The sequence below is a fragment of the Ustilago hordei genome (genome assembly GCF_900519145.1).
Source record: "Ustilago hordei strain Uho2 genome assembly, contig: UHO2_contig_03, whole genome shotgun sequence".
Lineage (NCBI taxonomy): Eukaryota > Fungi > Basidiomycota > Ustilaginomycetes > Ustilaginales > Ustilaginaceae > Ustilago > Ustilago hordei.
In genome coordinates this window covers 1,641,428-1,662,143 of record NW_024545288.1, presented here as the reverse complement: position 1 = coordinate 1,662,143, position 20,716 = coordinate 1,641,428, and the positions used below count along the sequence as shown (strand labels likewise).

Below are 20,716 nucleotides of genomic sequence, written 5' to 3'. Positions count from 1 at the left end.
TTTTTGATGTGTGATGGACGAAAGTAGGACGGAAGAAACGGGAAGCATTTGTACAAGATGACAAAGTCGATGAGCGTGAGTGTGGAGAAAGCGACCGGCAATGAGACTTGTCAACAAAAATTGACCTCAGCTTGCGAGCGAGCGAGATGCTGCAGCCGATGTTACACAGCAGAGTGACCCTGATGGTAACGTCATACTCTGTCGGTGGACACCTCTTCTTTTCACGCTCCCTACTGAATTATTCTTGGAATTTGATGCTGGATCGGGAGATTAGCTCCATTTCCTCCACATGCGAGAAGGCTGAGGACCGAGCGAGATTTTTCTGCTTTTTCATGGACTTTTCTGGAAATTTCAGAAATCAAGGGTCCTCGAGACCCTTCATCATTCCTTTCGCCAATCTTCATCCTCACCATCATTTCTTCTTAAAGCCATCAGGATGCCCAAAGACAACAAGGGCAAGTCCGCCGTCCGAGGCGGCGAAGAAGCCTCCACCTCCGACTCCACCTCCCGTACAGCCAGCAAACCCTACCAGAAGAGATCTGCGCCATCTTCCTCAAAAGCCAAATCTCAGCATCCCGCCAAAAACCCCCGCTTTGACAAACCACCACAAGCATCCTCGTCCTCTGGTCTCCCCGGTGCATCCAAAATCAAATCCTCCATCAGACAAACAAAACGTCTTCTATCCAAACCTAACCTCGCACCAGGAACCAAAATCGAAGCTGAACGACGTCTTAAATCCCTAGAAGCCGATCTTGAAGCTGTCTCCCGTAAACAGGTCGAAAAGCACCGCGCATCACGCTATCACAAAGTCAAGTTCGTCGAGAGGCAAAAGCTTGTTCGTCAAATCGCAAGGTGTAAGCGCAATCTCGCACGCCTCGAAAGCGGCAAGTCGAAAGACGACTCCGACTCGGACGCTGGTAGTGACGATGACGACGAAGAGCAGCGGGTGAAAGAGTCAAAGATGAACAAGTCAGAGTTGGACGAGATGTTAGGATGGCTAAGAGAGTTGTTACACTATGTGGTACAGTATCCGGTGGATTTGCGATATGTTGCTCTGTTTCCGAACAAGGCAGAAGGACCAGCACCGCCAAATGCTAAGGAGCAGGATAAGAGTGGACAAAAGGCGTATGAGCATTTGGTCAGGGTGAAGAAGGCGATGCAGGATGGGAAGTTGAGTGGGGAGCCAGAGGTCGAGTTGAGTAGTAAGGATAGGCCACGGACGAAGCTTGCTAGTGCCAGTAGTAGTCGCGTGAATGGTGGAAAGAACTCGGTTGAGCAGAAGGGTGCGAAGGCGGATAAGAACAAGCGCAAGAAAGATGAGGAAAGCAGTGCTGATGAGTCGGATGATGATGAGGAGGAGGATGCAGGTGGTGTCAAGGGTGATGACTTCTTTGCACAGGACTCGGACGACGAGTGAATCCCTAACACTACACTGCAATCTCAATGGTGTGACACGCAGCAATGGCGAGCAAGTAGCGCAATGCTACGTCTTCACCTTCACTTAGTTGTCCGTTTTGCGCTGCGTGCACAAGCGCGTGATGTATGTGGCATTGTCATTAGCGAAAGAAAACACTACAGTGAGTCAAAACCTAGGAATCCTCAAAGATTCGGCCTCTCGCCATGTTCCTTGATCTGATTCTCTCTCAACTGCGCTTGCAATTCCTGAATAGCCTCCCTATCCGCTCTAATCCCCTCTGGACTCCTTCCTAAACTATTCCTCCTCCTAGCCCACTGCAACTTGCCCGGTGGTTGGACCAGCTTCACCTCTCCCTTCATCTCGTCCACCACCACTGCCTCGGCCGCATCACTCGTCATAACTACATCATTGATGTGAACCATGTTCGGTTTCGCCGGAACATCCACACCGGCTTCGCCTTCCAAGTCATCGAACGCAGCATCTCGTTCCTTCCTCCTCGCTACGGGATCCCAAAACTCATGAACCTCGGTCTTGACCCCGTATGCCTGTGGCAGAATCTCGATCAACTGCCCCTCCCTTACTTGGATACTCGGAATCTCGTGTGGCTGCAAACCCTGAAGATATGCGATCAAACATCGCAACACTGAACTTTGACCTATGATCAATACGTCATTCCTCGTCCGTTCCAATTCGAAGATGATCGGTTCCAATCGCACGGAAAGATCGTGGTAAGACTCTGCACGAGGGAAACGGTGCGAGTAGGGCTCGCGCAACTTGCGCTCGTATTCATCTGGGAAACGTTGCTTAACTTCCTCCACCGACATGCCGTCAACAATACCAGGATTCATCTCGCTCAGCTGACTCCTCTCGATCACCTTGTACCCCGCCTCAGCCAAAGGATAGGCTGTATGGGAAGATCTACGTCGTTGAGAAGTCCACACTTCAAACGCCTTTGAGTCTTGTTCCATGAATTCATCCTTCTCTGTCCCATCCTTCGGCGTACTCAGCGGCGGCAAACCCGCTTTCTTCCTCCTCAAATTCACCATAAACTGCGCCAACTCATCCGCATAATCCCATCCCAGCGAAGACAAATCGGCATCCGCCTTATACAGGTGTTCCACCAGTGCCTCCCCCGCTCTAACCAAATAAATCGTCCTTTGCCTATTATGAATATTCATCAAGAAAAACACGATTCTCGACTGCAAATAGCCTTGAATATTATTCACCACCACCTGTTCACCCACGTTGATCAGCTTTATATATGGAAAGCTTGGGTTTTCGATCGGTTCATACGTCTTTTCGTGACCTGCAATTCTGGAATAGTAGTTCTGCATCGCTTTCTCGGGATCCCAATTGACATAATCAGGACTGCCTAACTTGACGCTCCTAACATTAGCCTCGACAATTTTGGGATCGGTACAGATGCTTTCTAAAAAGATCACATGAACTCCTAGCTTTCCGTACTTCTCTCGGATTGCATAGCGTCGAGCTTGGATCGAGTTGTTCGCATCGTAGACGACTACTTGACCTCCTTGTTTGAAGAAGAAATCGACGACGGTGTCGTCGAAATCGTCGAGAATGCGTTTGCGGAGGGTTTCAGTTTCTTCGCTTTTGGGACCGGTGACGAAGTAGTCGGAGGGGATCTTGTCGGCTCCTCCGAGAACTTTACGTCGGTGGTCACCGAGGGAAAAGACTCCGGATTTGACTCCGAGCCAGGTGAGATAGCGCTCGATTGCGTGGGAGAGATGGGTCTTGCCTCGAGCTGGGAGCCCGACGGTTGCGATTAGGATTTTACCTGCGTGGTAAAGTTGGCCGGAGGCAGTGGTGTAGAGTGGGGCTGCCATTGTGATGCGCCTTCAGCCACGCAACCTAGGCGCGAGGGGCGAGAAGGGCAAAATGCAGAGGGGGGAGATCAGGATGAGGAGGGAATGATGGTGTTGGATGATGAACGAGGAATGTCGGACTCATGATCAAGGTGGTCGACGCACAGGCCGGGCATTTTTTTGTGGAGGAGATAATAACGTTAAGTCTTGGTTTGCATCTCTGAGCACAGTCACCTCTCTCCGCTTTTGGTCGCGAGTATGATCTCTGCAGTTTGCAAGCTTAAATTTCTCTCTTCCCTTGTTCAGACGCATGGCAACAAACATGACCGTGTATAGGATGAATTACGAGTGACTACGAGGTACAAAAGGCGGCATGAGAGCAGGTGTGGTTCCGGTCCTTCGCCTCAAAGATCCCTTCCATTGCGGCTTCGTTCTACTATACGGTGACGCCCAGCGTCCTCGCAACCGGGTATAGATGAGTTGTTCGCCGCTTTCATCCGCCAAAGCGACCCGATATACTCATCCATTTCCTATTATCCGCAGCCACCGCCCTAACAAAAGCCTCGAGTTCCTCATAACTCCTCCCGCCCGTATAACTTTCAAGCCAGGCTCCATCCCTATACAGCTCCAGCGAAGGATACGCCTCGATATTTTGCCTTGTACACAGATCCCCCTGAGCGATACAGTTGACTCGAGATATGTGGAAGTTGGAAGAGTCTTCGAAATGTTTACTTGATTCAGCTAGGTCGTGGAATGTAGGTGCGAAATTTTTGCAGTGTCCGCAGTAAGGGGAGTAGAATTCGACAAACCACATGCCAGTTTCGGTGGAACTGGTGAAGTTGGAGGCGGTGAGAGATTGAACTGCGTCGTCGTAGGTTAGGAGGGGCCCGGCATTGGCGGTGGAGGTGAGGAGGAGGATTAGGGTTGATGCGAAGATGAGGAGACGACGTATTGTTAGAGTCATGTTGGCTGATCAGAGGGATGACAGGATTGCAAGGCTAAGAAGTAGATCGGGATTGATACGAGGGTCCGGGCCAGGGGATGGGAGTTGGAGCGAAGAAGACCAGAGAACGGTCCAGCCGTCTATATATGTGGTGTCGAAGATTAGAGGGAAGCACGAGTAAACTTCGGAAAACAGGTTGCGATGCGGCGTCGATTAAGTCGGGAGAAGATGGGCGCTAGAGATGAGAGTAGGAAGCGGTGCAGTGACGGATGAGCTGCGATGAATGAGTGAAGGAAGGTGTCCAGGAGAAGAAGGTTGTTGCCAGCGTGCGAGATTTGTTCAAGGAGAGCGCGGAATCGAGAATTGAGACGCTTAATCCTCAAATCTAGAAAGCTGCAAGCGCGATGAGCTTCGCGGGCTTCAACAATTATCGTGCGAATGGATACATGCGCATTTTTCAATGGTGGGCGAAGGAGCACGTGACCAACACTCTCTTGAGTTAGTTAATTTAACATTCTTTTTCCCTCAATTTCTCAGCTCCTTTTCCAACAAATTTCACGCGTTGTCAAGGGCACCGTTGAAGGGGGTGAGGTTGATGTTTGCAAACACAACCAACTGCTGGACGCGTCGGATCTCGGACACGCCTGTCAACGAAACGAAAGAGATCTGAGAGCTGCTAATTCGACCCAGGGGAATTCTCCAGGAAGAAATGGCGAAAAGAATGTTGGATTTTTGGTTGCTTTCGCGCGAGTCGCGTGCGTGCGTGACTGAGCCTCCACACACAGGAACGCATACTTTCGGTTCCTAGCAGGAACACATACTTTCGGTTCATAGCGGCTGTCATAGGACCGGATGCGCAGGAAGAACTGGAATCATATGAGGGGAGACTAGGTGCAGGAATTGTAGGATTGGGCAAACAAAGGGTTCTGACAGAGTTCATCAAGATTGGTAGTATTGAGGTCCTACAACATTATTTGTCAGAATTGGTACAAGTGTGATCTTACAGCAAAGTCTGTTAGGATCAGTAGTATCACAACCATATGACAGATGTTGCAGAAACCAGTTAGAGGACACCTCTCCCACAGGTCTCGCAATGGACATACAGTGGTGACATTGGGTTTGCCACCATGATGAGGTAGGTGTTGTCATAGGACTCGAAGTGCAGAAGCAGAAGAGTTATGAGAAGCAGAAGCCTCATGAGGAGGAGTGCAGGAATTGAGGATTGGGCAGATTGAGGGGTTTACAACAAAGTTCATCAAGATCTGTAGTAGAGAGGACTCTATGACAGTTCTTGCCCAGATTGGCATGAACAAGGAATGTATCACAAATTCTGCTGGGATCCATAGTATTGTGATTGTACAATGGATCTCATGTGGGTGCCAATTGCACAGACATCTCAGCAGGACAAGATGGTGGGAGCATTGGGTTTGCCACCCTGATGAAGTGTCATGGGCCTGAATGCTCAAGAAGCAGGAGGGTCATGTCAGGGGTCTTGCGCCTGAAACCCAGGTTAGTCTGTCGAGATACTTGGTGACTATCAAACTGTGCGACAGCTATTGTCTTGGTATCAGTCTCGATGAGCTATGTTGCTCAGTGACTATCAAGTTGCATGATGACAGCAGGTGGCATTCATTGTATATACTATCATAGGTTTCAGCTGACCTCTGTGGACACTCTGTTCAGGGGTAGCTCAGCACAATCAATATCAATATGAAGGTTATGTTGACACCAAGGTCTGGTGTGAGTGTTGATGATGATGAGGTTGATGGTGTTGGTGATAAGGTTGGTGGCATTGGTGGTAATTCGGTGGTGTCAACACGAGTGTCCAGTGTGTTGACTAATGCTTGAAGTGATCCCCGGACCGCAGTGGACTACTGCCTTTGGTTCTATCTATATCCAGACTGCTGACCTGCTATGGGCCACCTTCAGATGTCAGGTAGTGGTGATACAACACATGCACTACAATGAGGAGCAACCTTGATAGATTGCTGCTATGCTGACTGAAACTAATATATACTTATGCTGAAGTGATAACTAGTTATGATGGGTGTAGAGTGGATGAGGATCCACTCAACCTTTGATGAGGAGAAAGTATGGTTATATACCTCTTCACAGCATCACCAGCGATGCTGCTCTTGCTCTCTCTCCAGAGGGTACCCTCTGTCAGGGGTCTCGCGCCTGAAACCCAGGTCGGTCTGTCGAGATACTCAGTGACTATCAAACTGTGCGACAGCTATTGTCTTGGTATCTGTCTCGACGAGCTAGTCGTTCAGTGACTATCAAGCTGTGCAGTGACAGCAGGTGGTGTTTGTTGTATATACTATCATAGGTTTTGGCTGACCTCTGTGGACACTCCGTTCAAGGGTAGCTTGGCACGATCAATATCAATGCATAGGTTATGATGACACCAAGGTCTGGTGTGAGTGTTGATGATGATGAGGTTGATGGTGTTGGTGATAAGGTTGGTGGTGTCAACATGAGTGTCCAGTGTGTTGACTGATGCTTAAGGTGATCCCCAGACTGCAGTGGACTACTGCCTTCAGTTCTATCTATATCCAGACCACTAACCTGCTATGGGGCGCCTTCGGATGTCAGGTAGTGGTGATACAACACACACACTATGATGAGGAGCAACCTTGATAGATTGCTGCTATGCTGACTGAAAACTAATGAGTACTTATGTTTCTAAAGTATTGACTAGTTGTATGGTGAGTAGAGTGGATGAGGATCCACTCGACCTTTGGTGATGAGAAAGCATGGTTATATACCTCTTCACAGCATTGCCAGCGATGCTGCTCCTGCTCTCTCTCCAGAGAGTACCTTCTTCATCAAGTACTGCTCAGGGGCCTCTCCTGCTTGATTGGCACCCCTGTGCCTCTTGAGCTGTGTCAACTCCTTCGACACTGCTCCTCCTCCTTGCTATCCTGCTTGTTTGGCACCCTTGTGCCTCCTGAGTGGTGTCGACACCTTCGACACTGCTCCTCCTCCTCAGGACCTGGTGTCGGTTCCTTTGACTCTTGTCTCTCGAGCCCCTGAGTGGTAACCATCTGCATGCTCCTTGAGCTTGGTCCTCTTTGTGGCTGTGCCTGCTCCTTGAGCTTGGTCCTCCTCGTGGCTGTGCCTGGCCCTCCTCGCATATGGCTCAGTGCTCCTTTGCATGTGAGTCCATAGGAGTCCATGGTCTCCATGGAGACTGCACTATGACCATGCTCTCTAATGGTATCGACTAGATCTTCGATACCTGTGCTCCTTCCATATGAACCAGTGACCCTCCTGCTTCTTGAGCATCCAGGCCCATGACACTACCCCCCTCTTAAGAGCCGAGCTCCGTCGAGGCATACTCTTGTCTGGTTCATGCTGACTCCTCCTCCTCCTCCTTGACAACATCGCCAACATCACTCTTCCTCCTTCTCTCAATCGTCATTCTTCTTCCTCCTCCTCTCTCTACTCCTCCTGTTCTCTCCTCCTCTCTCTACTTTGTCTACTCGCTCGTCCCCCCTCCGACACCTCATACTCCTGGATGAGGTCGGGGCAGTTGAGGTTCTCTACTGGTTCCCATGAAGCAGCTTCTTCTGAGTACCCTCTCCACAACACTTTGTACTCTGTAGTCCCATTGTGTGAATGCTTTTCATTGAGTGCTTCGACTTCAAAATCGAGGTCCTCATCTGGAAGTGATGGTATGGTGGGCTGTTCAGCATGTTGAGGAAGAGAACTTGTTCTTGCTGGCTTGAGCATGGAGACATGGAACACATCATTCACCCTAAGGTTTGCTGGCAATGTGATTCGATAAGCTTGGCATCCCACCCGTTCCTGAACTGGGTAGGGTCCTGCAAACTGGGTATCTAACTTGGGTGTGGGTCTCCTTGTCTTCCAGTTTCGACGGTTGATATAGACCATATCACCCACCTTGAACTTGATGTCCTTGTGCTTCCTGTTATACTGGTCTACTGATCTACATTGTGCCTCTCTGATCTGCTCCTGGAGGTACTTGCAATGCTCCTTTCCATCCTTGAGGTACTCAAAGTGACCTGGATCATTGACTCCTAGTCATTGAGGGATGTCAGGATGAGCTTTGGGGTTCCATCCATAGCATGCAAAGAATGGTGAGACACCAATGCTGTTGTGGACTGTGTTGTTGTATACAAAGGCTGCAGTGTCCAGCAGGTCAGCCCAGTCATTCTGCTCATAGTTGCAGTACATCCTTAGGTACTGCTCGATGACCTGATTGACCCTCTCTGTCTGACCATCAGTTTGAGGATGGTAGGCCATGCTAAGTGAGTGCTTCACACCCATTTGTTCTGTGAATGCCTTCCATGCTCCTGATATGAACTGCCTGCCTCGGTCCAAGACCATGTGATCTGGGTATCCAAAAAGTCTAACCATGTGTCTGTATAGCAACACTGCAGTCTGTTTGGCTGTGACTGTCTTATGGGTTGGAGCTAGTATGGCAAACTTGGTTAACCTGTCAACAATGACTAAGATAGAGTCATAGGTCTTGAAGTCATACTTCTTCAATGGTGGTAGTCCTTTGATGAAGTCGAGGGATATGGAGCCCCAGAGCCTGTCTGGCATTGCTAGTGGCTGTAGCAAACCATATGGGTGGTGATGAGGAGCTTTGTACCTAGCACATACAGGACAACTTGCTACATAGTCTGCAATCCAAGCTGTCATGTTTGGCCACCAGTAATGTTGTTGGGCTGCCTTGATGGTAGCATCTCTTCCCACATGTCCAGCAGTGATGCCATCATGGCATTGAGTCATCACCATGAATTGCAGGTGCTCTACAGAGAGAGACTGTCCATCTACCTCTTTGGCACTCCTTGAGTGTCAGTTGTTGGTCCTCCCTGGCATGATCACTTTGGGGATAACTAACCTTCCTCCACTGTACCATAGGTCATCCTTGACCTCGAAAGGCTTCTTCATATGTATCTCCTGTAGCTCTTGGTCTAAGGGCTGGAAGATCTTGACCAGGTCTCTGAGACCCTTTGATGCTATGGACTCCATTGAGAGCATAGGGGCCACTAGGGTCAGGTCATGGTCTGCTGTCTCCTTGAACACTCAAGGAGGCAGTAGTTGCCTCACATTGTGATCCTGCTCTTCACCAGCTGGTTGCATGTTGTCAGGGGTCTCGCGCCTGAAACCCAGGTCGGTCTGTCAAGATACTCGGTGACTATCAAACTGTGCGACAGCTATTGTCTCAGTATCTGTCTTGACGAGCTAGTCATTCGGTGACTATCAAGTTGTGCAGTGACAGTGGGTGGCGTTCATTGTATATACTATTGTAGGTTTCGGCTGACCTCTGTGGACACTCCATTCAGGGGTAGTTTGGCACGATCAATATCAAAGCTTCGATTATGATGACACCAAGGTCTGGTGTGAGTGTTGATGATGATGAGGTTGATGACGTTGGTGATAAGGTTGGTGGGTGTTGATGATAATGAGGTTGATGGTGTTGGTGATAAGGTTGGTGGCGTCAACACGAGTGTCCAGTGTGTTGACTTGATGCTTGAAGTGATCCCCAGACCGCAGTGGACTACTGCCTTCGGTTCTATCTATATCCGGACTGCTAACCTGCTATGGGGTGCCTTCAGATGTCAGGTAGTGGTGATACAACACACACACTACGATGAGGAGTGTCATGGGCCTGGATGCTCAAGAAGCAGGAGGGTCACTGGTTCATATGGAAGGAGCACAGGTATCGAAGATCTAGTCGATACCAGTAGAGAGCATGGTCGTAGTGCAGTCTCCATGGAGACCATGGACTCCTATGGACTCACATGCAAAGTTGCAGTCTCCATGGAGACCATGGACTCCTACAGACTCACATGCAAAGGAGGACCAAGCTCAAGGAGCAGGCACAGCCACGAAGAGGACCAAGCTCAGATGGTTACCACTCAGGGGCTCGAGAGACAAGAGTCAAAGGAACTGTCACTGGTCAAAGGAGAAGGAGCAGTGTATAGGACACCGGCAAGCAGGTTCTGAGGAGGAGGAGCAGTGTCGAAGGAGTTGACACCACTCAGGAGGCACAGGGGTGCCAAACAAGCAGCAGGATAGCAAGGAGGAGGAGCAGTGTCGAAGGAGTCGACACAGCTCAAGAGGCACAGGGGTGCCAAGCAGGAGAGGCCCCTGAGCAGTACTCGATGAAGAAGGTACTCTCTGGAGAGAGAGCAGGAACAGCATCGCTGGCAATGCTGAGAAGAGGTATATAACCATGCTTTCTCATCATCAAAGGTCGAGTGGATCCTCATCCACTCTACTCACCATATAACTAGTTATCACTTCAGCATAAGTATAAATTAGTTTCAGTCAGCATAGCAGCAATCTATCAAGGTTGCTCCTCATCGTAGTGTGTGTGTTGTATCACCACTACCTGATGTCCGAAGGTGCCCATAGCAGGTTAGCAGTCCGGATCAAGATAGAACCGAAGGCAGTAGTCCACTGCGGTCCAGGGATCACCTTAAGCAAGCATCAGTCAACACACTGGACACTCGTGTTGACGCCACCAACCTCATCACCAACACCATCAACCTCATTATCATCGACATTCACCAACCTTATCACCAACACCATCAACCTCATCATCATCAACACTCACACCAGACCTTGGTGTCATCATAATCGAAGCATTGATATTGATCGTGCTGAGCTACCCCTGAACGGAGTGTCCACAGAGGTCAGCCGAAACCTATGATAGGATATACAACGAATGCCACCTGCTGTTGCTGTGCAACTTGATAGTCACTGAATGACTAGCTCACCGAGACAGATACCGAGACAATAGCTGTCGCACAGTTTGATAGTCACCGAGTATCTCGACAGACTGACCTGGGTTTCTGGCATGAGACCCCTGACATTAGAGTGGATTGTTCAAGCAGCTCCTCATGATCACCATGACGGACCCAGACCTCAACAATAAGCTCGATAGACTACTCACTCTATTGGAAGCTCAGCTAGAGCTTACCAGACAGGGTCAACAGGAGGAACGATTACAACGAGCTCATCTGAGCAGGGAGGAGATGATTGACCTCTCTCACTCAGAGGAACAAGCAGGAGGAGGAGATGAGTCTATGATAGGAGACCCACATACTCCTACTCCGGCTCCACGACCAAGACGATCAGTCTCATTCATCAACCTGGATGAGCAGGAGGATGTCAACTATGAGAAGTATGCTTCACCCACTGGGCCAAGATATGTCAAGTCCAGGGTGGATCCATACAACAAGAGCAGGACAGAACACTATGTTCTTGATCAGGAGGAGGACTCTAGCATCATGGCAGAGCTTAACTGGTCAAAGCCCATTGCCACCCCCTTTCCAAAGTTCAATCCCCGAGATGTGGAGATCTTCATTCTAGAAGCCGAAGCATGGTTTAAGTTCAACCAGGTGTATGAGCAGTCTAGGATGATCAATCACATGGGTGCTCAACTGGAAGGGACAGCAAGAGAGTGGTGGACTTCCAAGCTCTGTATTGATAGAGCTAGAGAAGGAAGGTTGTTCAATGATTGGCACTACTTCACAGAGTGACTGTCAGAGCAGTTCAACCCATGCAATGCTAGGATGGAGGCATACAACAAGCTGTTGGCTCTCAGACTCACAAGTGATGCTCCTGGTGCCACCACATGTCATGTAGAGTGGTTCAGAGACTTGGAGGGACAGGTCAACCTAGATGACAATGAGCTAGTGATTGATCTCTTCAGAGGAAGTCTCACTCACAGCATACAGGAGAAGTTCAAGAGGAACCCACCTGGGAAGAGATGGGAGTGGTATTGAGAGGTTGAGGAGATTGATTGACAGAGGATGCTACTACAGCAGTCCTCGGCTAGACACTCACTCCCAAATGCCATGTCACCTCCACTAAGAACTGGGTCTCGGCCAATTCAAAGTTCAATCCCCACACATCAACCCACTCAACCTTATCCAGCTCAATCACCAGCACAAGCAACTACACAAGCAACTACACAAAACCTAAACTGACCAACTAACTGACCCCTTCCTCATCAACCCACCCAAACCTCGAAGCAAGGAAGCCCTGCTCCATCAGGTATCAACACCTGTCATGTATGCAAGGGTATTGGCCACTGGGCCAGAGACTGCCCTAGCAGGAGGGTAGATCCTCTTAGCTCTCAACCCATGGGTCCAAAGGTCATGGTCACCACAGTGGACCCCTTCAAGGATGCCACTGACTCAGGAGATGGCCACACAGGCAGCACTGAGACAGGTGAACCTGAGGCCATGGACCTCAGCTCATACCAGCAATCCATGGACCCCGACCATGAGGAGGAGGAGCACAATGATGGCGATGATGAGGGAAACGTCAGTGGGGTGATGCATGGATGGTGTGCATTGCTCTACAAACCTCCTTGCCATCACTCTGTATATATCAAGATTGTCAAGTATGTTTCTCTACCAGTGGAGGCAAAGCAGTACTGGAGCTCTCTGGAATGGTTCAAGACCATCCTGCTCAGATACTAGCTGATACTGGTGCTGGTTTGTCCATAGTCTCAGATTCTTTCATTAGTAAGTACCAAATACCCACAAAACCCATAAAAACAAGATCGATCCATGGTGTCACCGGGCACCAACTCTCCATCAATAGTTCTGCGAGCATGCAGGTATCTATTGGTACACACAATCTGGGTGTGGTCGAAGCTTCAGTGGCCGACACTGCGGACTATGACCTCATCCTGGGGTTCACTGAGCTACAGAGGCTCAAACCCACCATACAATGGGATATGGGCCAGCTGGAGTTCAAGACTCAGGAGCAGGACCGACCCCCAAGGAGACCCCCTGAAGCAGCAAGAGCAGGGGACCTAACCATGAGGAGACCAACCCTTCATGGTAACAAGTTTGTCTCAGCAGAGCGCATACTACAAGCAGCTCTGGAAGATGGACCCATAGGGTTCATGCTGTTGGAGGAGCCACCATCATCACTCCTGGCCTTTGGTTTTGTACCTACAGGCACAGACAAAGGAGTAGAGATGGAGGTGGAGGTGGACAAGGTGGTGACAGCTGCAGATATACCAAAGCCATACCAACACCTGCGAGATGTGTTCGATGAGGCGGAAGCAGACAAGCTGCCCCATCATACCGAGCATGATCTCCACCTCGAGTTGATAGAAGGAGGTAAGCCACCTCAAGGGCCCCTGTACCTTAAGGGACCCAAGGAGATGTCTGAGTTGAGGAGGTACTTGGATGAGAACCTCAAGAAGGGGTTCATAAGACCATCGAAGAGCCCGGCATGATCACCAGTGCTCTTTGTACCAAAGAAGGATGGAGGTCTCAGACTCTGTGTGGACTACCGAGGTCTCAACGAGATCACTGTCAAGAACAGAGCACCACTGCCCCTCATCAAGGAGCAGCTATTCTTACTCAGGAAGGCAAGGATCTATACCAAGCTAGACCTTAGAGCAGCATACAACCTCATCCAGATTGCTAAAGGAGATGAATGGAAGACAGCTTTTGGCACACAGTTGGGACTCTATGAGTACCTAGTGATGCCCTTTGGCCTAGCCAATGCTCCAGCTCACTTCCAGCCGTTCATCAATGACATCTTTCAAGACATCATTGGAGTATATGTGGTAGTATACCTAGATGACTTCCTGATCTTCAGTGACACTGAAGAGGCACATGTGAAGCATGTCACCAAGGTCCTCACTCACTTAAGGAGCAACAGGCTCTTTGCTAAGCTGTTGAAGTGTGAGTTTCACACCAAGATAGTCAAGTTCCTGGGATACATCATCAAGCTGATGGGCATAGAGATGGACCCAGAAAAGGTGTGCACTGTCAAGGAGTGGCCAATGCCAGAGTCATTCCATGACATCCAAAGGTTCCTGGGTTTTGCCAACTTCTATCGAAGGTTCATAGCCCACTTTGCTCGCATAGCCAAGCCCTTGACATCACTGGTAAAGCCTATAGAATGGTTCAAGAAGTTCAAGCTACCAGAGGAGGCCCAACAGGCCTTCCACAAGCTCATCCAGGCCTTCACATCAGCAGGAGTGCTTCAGCACTTCGACTACCACCTTCCAACAAGGTTGGAGACCGATGCAAGTGACTTTGCTATAGCAGGAGTACTCAAGCAGGAGCATGAAGGATGATGGCATCCAGTGGCCTTCTACTCTAGGAAGATGTCTTCTGCCAAGAAGAACTATGAGATCCATGACAAGGAGCTCCTAGCTGTGCTCACTTGCATTACTCAGTGGCGACACATGCTAGCTGGACTACCAAGTCAACTGGTCATTCTCACTGACCATGAAGCTCTCAAGTACTTCAAGTCACAGAGATGCATCACAGGCCGACAGGCTCGATGGGCAATACTACTAGCAGACTTCGACTTCATATTGCAGTATCAACCAGGAGACAAAGGTGGTGAACCTGATGCTCTCACCAGAAGGATGTCATGGGCCTGGATGCTCAAGAAGCAGGAGGGTCACGGGTTCATATGGGAGGAGCACAGGTATCGAAGATCTAGTCGAGATCAGTAGAGAGCATGGTCGTAGTGCAGTCTCCATGGAGACCATGGACTCCTACAGACTCGCATGCAAAGGAGGGCCAAGCACAGCCATGAGGAGGACCAAGCTCAAGGAGCAGGCACAGCCACAAAGAGGACCAAGCTCAAGGAGCATGCAGATGGTTACCACTCAGGGGCTCGAGAGACAAGAGCCAAAGGAACTGTCACTGATCAAAGGAGAAGGAGCAGTGTCGAAGGAGTTGACACCAGGTCATGAGGAGGAGGAGCAGTGTCGAAGGAGTCGACACAGCTCAAGAGGCACAGGGGTGCCAAGCAGGAGAGGCCCCTGAGCAGTACTCGATGAAGAAGGTACTCTCTGGAGAGAGAGCAGGAGCAGCATCGCTGGCGATGCTGTGAAGAGGTATATAACCATGCTTTCTCATCATCAAAGGTCGAGTGGATCCTCATCCACTCTACTCACCATAACTAGTTATCACTTCAGCATAAGTATATATTAGTTTCAGTCAGCATAGCAGCAATCCATCAAGGTTGCTCCTCATCGTAGTGTGTGTGTTGTATCACCACTACCTGACATCTGTAGGCGCCCCATAGCAGGTTAGCGGTCCGGATATAGATAGAACTGAAGGCAGTAGTCCACTGCAGTCCGGGGATCACTTCAAGCGTCAAAGTCAGCACACTGGACACTCGTGTTGACGCCACCAACCTTATCACCAACACCATCAACCTCATTATCATCAACACTCACCAACCTTATCACCAACACCATCAACCTCATCATCATCAACACTCACACCAGACCTTGGTGTCATCATAACCGAAGCATTGCTATTGATCGTGCCAAGCTACCCCTGAACGGAGTGTCCACAGAGGTCAGCCGAAACCTATGATAGTATATACAACGAACGCCACCTGCTGTCACTGCACAACTTGATAGTCACCGATACCGAGACAATAGCTGTCGCACAGTTTGATAGTCACCGAGTATCTCGACAGACCGACCTGGGTTTCAGGCGCGAGACCCCTGACAAAGGACAGACATGCAACCAGCTGGTGAAGAGCAGGATCACAATGTGAGGCAACTACTGCCTCCTCGAGTGTTCAAGGAGACAGCAGACCATGACTCGATCCTAGTGGCCCCTATGCTCTCAATGGAGTCCATAGCATCAAAGGGTCTCAGAGACCTGGTCAAGATCTTCCAGCCCTTAGACCAAGAGCTACAGGAGATACATATGAAGAAGCCCTTCGAGGTCAAGGATGACCTATGGTACAGTGGAGGAAGGTTGGTTATCCCCAAAGTGATCATGCCAGGGAGGACCAACAACTGACACTCAAGGAGTGCCAAAGAGGTAGATGGACAGTCTCTCTCTGTAGAGCACCTGCAATTCATGGTGATGACTCAATGCCATGATGGCATCACTGCTGGACATGTGGGAAGAGATGCTACCATCAAGGCAGCCCAATGACATTACTGGTGGCCAAACATGACAGCTTGGATTGCAGACTATGTAGCAAGTTGTCCTGTATGTGCTAGATACAAAGCTCCTCGACACCATCCATATGGTTTGCTACAGCCACTAGCAATGCCAGACAGGCCCTGGGGCTCCATATCCCTCGACTTCATCGAAGGATTACCACCATCAAGGAACTATGACTCCATCCTCGTCATTGTGGACAGGCTGACCAAGTTTGCCATAATAGCTCCAACCCATAAGACAGTCACAGCCAAACAGACTGCAGTGTTGCTATACAGACACATGGTTAGACTTTTTGGATACCCAGATCACATGGTCTTGGACCGAGGCAGGCAGTTCATATCAGGAGCATGGAAGGCATTCACAGAACAAATGGGTGTGAAGCACTCACTTAGCATGGCCTACCATCCTCAAACTGATGGTCAGACAGAGAGGGTCAATCAGGTCATCGAGCAGTACCTAAGGATGTACTGCAACTATGAGCAGAATGACTGGGCCGACCTGCTGGACACTGCAGCCTTTGTATACAACAACACAGTCCACAACAGCATTGGTGTCTCACCATTCTTTGCATGCTATGGATGGAACCCCAAAGCTCATCCTGACATCCCTCAATGACTAGGAGTCAATGATCCAGGTCACTTTGAGTACCTCATGGATGGAAAGGAGCATTGCAAGTACCTCCAGGAGCAGATCAGAGAGGCACAATGTAGATCAGTAGACCAGTATAACAGGAAGCACAAGGACATCAAGTTCAAGGTGGGTGATATGGTCTATATCAACCGTCGAAACTGGAAGACAAGGAGACCCACACCCAAGTTAGATACCCAGTTTGCAGGACCCTACCCAGTTCAGGAACGGGTGGGATGCCAAGCTTATCGAATCACATTGCCAGCAAACCTTAGGGTGAATGATGTGTTCCATGTCTCCATGCTCAAGCCAGCAAGAACAAGTTCTCTTCCTCAACATGCTGAACAGCCCACCATACCATCACTTCCAGATGAGGACCTCGATTTTGAAGTCGAAGCACTCAATGAAAAGCATTCACACAATGGGACTACAGAGTACAAAGTGTTGTGGAGAGGGTACTCAGAAGAAGCTGCTTCATGGGAACCAGTAGAGAACCTCAACTGCCCCGACCTCATCCAGGAGTATGAGGTGTCGGAGGGGGGACGAGCGAGTAGACAAAGTAGAGAGAGGAGGAGAGAACAGGAGGAGTAGAGAGAGGAGGAGGAAGAAGAATGACGATTGAGAGAAGGAGGAAGAGTGATGTTGGCGATGTTGTCAAGGAGGAGGAGGAGGAGTCAGCATGAACCAGACAAGAGTATGCCTCGACGGAGCTCGGCTCTTAAGAGGGGGGTAGTGTCATGGGCCTGGATGCTCAAGAAGCAGGAGGGTCACTGGTTCATATGGAAGGAGCACAGGTATCGAAGATCTAGTCGATACCATTAGAGAGCATGGTCATAGTGCAGTCTCCATGGAGACCATGGACTCCTATGGACTCACATGCAAAGGAGCACTGAGCCATATGCGAGGAGGGCCAGGCACAGCCACAAAGAGGACCAAGCTCAAGGAGCATGCAGATGGTTACCACTCAGGGGCTCGAGAGACAAGAGTCAAAGGAGTCGACACAAGGTCCTGAGGAGGAGGAGCAGTGTCGGAGGAGTTGATCTGGAGGAGGAGGAGCAGTGTCGAAGGAGTCGACAACACTCAGGAGGCACAAGGGTGCCAAACAAGCAGGAGAGGCCCCTGAGCAGTACTTGATGAAGAAGGTACTCTCTGGAGAGAGAGCAGGAGCAGCATCACTGGCAATGCTGTGAAGAGGTATATAACCATGCTTTCTCATCACCAAAGGTCGAGTGGATCCTCATCCACTCTACTCACCATACAACTAGTCAATACTTTAGAAACATAAGTACTCATTAGTTTTCAGTCAGCATAGCAGCAATCTATCAAGGTTGCTCCTCATCATAGTGTGTGTGTTGTATCACCACTACCTGACATCCGAAGGCGCCCCATAGCAGGTTAGTGGTCTGGATATAGATAGAACTGAAGGCAGTAGTCCACTGCAGTCTGGGGATCACCTTAAGCATCAGTCAACACACTGGACACTCATGTTGACACCACCAACCTTATCACCAACACCATCAACCTCATCATCATCAACACTCACACCAGACCTTGGTGTCATCATAACCTATGCATTGATATTGATCGTGCCAAGCTACCCTTGAATGGAGTGTCCACAGAGGTCAGCCAAAACCTACAATAGTATATACAATGAACGCCACCCGCTGTCACTGTGCAACTTGATAGTCACCGAATGACTAGCTCATCGAGACAGATACTGAGACAATAGCTGTCACACAGTTTGATAGTCACTGAGTATCTCGACAGACTGACCTGGGTTTCAGGCGCGAGACCCCTGACACTCATGTCCTTCTCGCCAGTGTCCTTCTCGCCAGTGTCCTTCTCGCCAGTGTCCTTTACACCGCTCTCCTTCCTTTGACCAGTGACGGTCCTCCTTTACCCTTATCTTGTGTGCCCCTGATTGGTAACCAATTGCATGCCACTGAGCTCAGTCCCCCTCTTGGCAAGACTTGGTCCTTGGCCTGGTGGAGCTTGGTCCCCTCCATATGTGAGCTTAGCCCCAGCCTGCATGCGAATTGTCATATGGACATCCTTGTCACTGATCTCTGCAGAATCTGCCATATGATCATGCTTGCTACAGATATCAGTGGAAATCGTGATAATGACTTTGTTCATGCAGGATTTGATGAGATCTGTCATAGAACTGTGTCTATTACCAATCTTGCTGAATTCTTCTGGAAATCCCACGATCTGCCCAATTCCTCAATTCCTGTGCTACCTTCATATGAACTTCGGTCTTCCTTCGCTCTGCGCACCCAGGCCTATGACACATCTCACCTTCGCTAGGGGCCAGTCCCACTTCATCTCAGTGGCAACCCACACCCTCTTTCATTGCCCTCTCTTTATTGACACCCACCTGTTGGCACTGACTTCATCATTGTGCCAGACCCCTGTTTCATCTGGTGGTGTCCTCACCTCATATGGTATCTTCCTTTCATTGCATTGGCAATGAGGTACTGTGCTGATTGATTCTCGTGAGATCTGTCATACCCCACATGATATTATGATTCCCACTGGGACCTGTAGTAGTGACTTTGTTCCTACAGTTCCTGGTGAGTTATGCCATAGGATTGTTTCTACTACCAATCTCAGCAAATTCCTCCTTAAGCCCTTGTTTAGCCTGATCCTGCAATTCCTGCGCCCCTTCATGTCTTCAACTTCTTCCTGCCTCTTGCGCATCTGGCTCCCATGACACTGTTTACCACAGATCTCAATAGAATCAGTAGTAGTCTCAATTCTACTACAGATTTCAGGTTTCTGGCATGCGACCTCTGACAAGTACCTTAGGGAATCACAGACTCTATCTGAAGCTGAAGTGCTGGAAACCACATCAGGGATGGAAGCATATCAGCAGGCTACAGAAGATGCAAGGATACAATGAAGGGAAACCCAGCAGCAATACAAACAGGAACAGGCTGCTTTCATGGAGGGCATGTCTCAGAACTGAGTCCAGAAGTTCAGGCAGGAGAAAGCACTGGATCTTAGGGAGGAGATGATCACTGCACTCTTTGCTTTTCATGGCTGCCCTTTTGAGGACACAAGAGCAGAATCTCAAAGGATGGGAATGACAACATTTGCCTTCACCAAATGGCAGGAGAGACAGGACTGACAGCATGAGGCATGCAGAAGACAGCAATTGGAACAGGTGTGATGTAAGCTGTTTGCTTTAGCTTTGCAATCAAAGGTTTTGGCATTGTTCAGTATAGTGTTCAACAATATCTGATATGACTGCTTTGACCTTGGCCTTGTGTAGGGGATTAGCAATTGCCTTTACCAGCTGAGTCAAGTGAAACTCCAATATGCAAGTGTCACAGGCCTGTGCAGTTTCTTGGGGTGTCAAAAATTGGGCCCAAACATATTTTCAAAGTATTGTGTTTTCAAAACTCAGAGATAACTGAAAACCCCTGCTGTGTGTTGCGCAAGTTTGGCAAGTGCATGCACTTGTCTTACTCCAACTCAATTTTCAACACGACTTGATCCCTTTCTCCTCAACTCGACGTTCTCCTCTTACACTTGACCTTACAACGCAACCACTGCGAACACCACTCGGAACCCCACATTCTACCCCTCTTCCGTCTCTTGTTGCTCACACCCATTTCAGCATCGGTCCGAGGATCCTCTACTACCCAATACAGCTCGAAATCCAGATCGTCCCGGGTCCATCTTTTCAAGCTCGTCGACTGAGCGTATCTTCGTTCCGCTCAGCCCACTACCTTTTCTCTTTACACTGAAGAGTAAGAGTATCCTGTATCGACCCATCAACTCTACCACTTCCGCGACCATTCCACATATCTACCGGTGTTCGCTGCGGATCCAGCGGCTCGACGTCATGGAGTGCACAGTCTAAATCGGTCTAAAGCAGACCTTCATCTCTATCCGCTCTGCTAGCACCGTTCTTATCGAGGCATCGTCAGAACACTTTCAACCAGATCCTTCACGCCTT

At 49.4% G+C, this 20,716-nt stretch overlaps 6 protein-coding genes across 6 annotated transcripts; 3 read left to right on the top strand and 3 right to left on the bottom strand.

Moving 5' to 3' along the window:
• Window positions 1-436: 436 nt before the first annotated feature.
• On the top strand, window positions 437-1,417 carry UHO2_02095 (uncharacterized protein; the record flags this gene model as incomplete). Its single annotated transcript, XM_041559532.1, has 1 exon — window positions 437-1,417. The coding sequence occupies one exon, from the start codon at window positions 437-439 to the stop codon at window positions 1,415-1,417; it is 981 nt and encodes a 326-aa protein (XP_041415466.1).
• A 182-nt stretch (window positions 1,418-1,599) lies between these two features.
• Window positions 1,600-3,261, bottom strand: UHO2_02094 (uncharacterized protein; the record flags this gene model as incomplete). The annotated part of the gene is made up of 1 exon (XM_041559531.1): window positions 1,600-3,261. The coding sequence occupies one exon, from the start codon at window positions 3,259-3,261 to the stop codon at window positions 1,600-1,602; it is 1,662 nt and encodes a 553-aa protein (XP_041415465.1).
• A 472-nt stretch (window positions 3,262-3,733) lies between these two features.
• On the bottom strand, window positions 3,734-4,204 carry UHO2_02093 (uncharacterized protein; the record flags this gene model as incomplete). The annotated part of the gene is made up of 1 exon (XM_041559530.1): window positions 3,734-4,204. The coding sequence occupies one exon, from the start codon at window positions 4,202-4,204 to the stop codon at window positions 3,734-3,736; it is 471 nt and encodes a 156-aa protein (XP_041415464.1).
• A 3,423-nt stretch (window positions 4,205-7,627) lies between these two features.
• On the bottom strand, window positions 7,628-9,298 carry UHO2_02092 (uncharacterized protein; the record flags this gene model as incomplete). Its single annotated transcript, XM_041559529.1, has 4 exons — window positions 7,628-8,223; window positions 8,296-8,999; window positions 9,057-9,232; window positions 9,266-9,298. 4 exons carry the CDS (start codon window positions 9,296-9,298, stop codon window positions 7,628-7,630), a joined length of 1,509 nt encoding a protein of 502 aa, XP_041415463.1.
• Window positions 9,299-12,312: 3,014 nt separating this feature from the next.
• Window positions 12,313-14,906, top strand: UHO2_02091 (uncharacterized protein; the record flags this gene model as incomplete). Its single annotated transcript, XM_041559528.1, is given in 5 exon segments — window positions 12,313-12,575; window positions 12,593-13,305; window positions 13,432-14,212; window positions 14,303-14,635; window positions 14,684-14,906. 5 exon segments carry the CDS (start codon window positions 12,313-12,315, stop codon window positions 14,904-14,906), a joined length of 2,313 nt encoding a protein of 770 aa, XP_041415462.1.
• Window positions 14,907-16,131: 1,225 nt separating this feature from the next.
• On the top strand, window positions 16,132-17,343 carry UHO2_02090 (uncharacterized protein; the record flags this gene model as incomplete). Its single annotated transcript, XM_041559527.1, has 2 exons — window positions 16,132-16,675; window positions 16,748-17,343. The coding sequence occupies 2 exons, from the start codon at window positions 16,132-16,134 to the stop codon at window positions 17,341-17,343; spliced, it is 1,140 nt and encodes a 379-aa protein (XP_041415461.1).
• Between the last annotated feature and the right edge of the window lie 3,373 nt (window positions 17,344-20,716).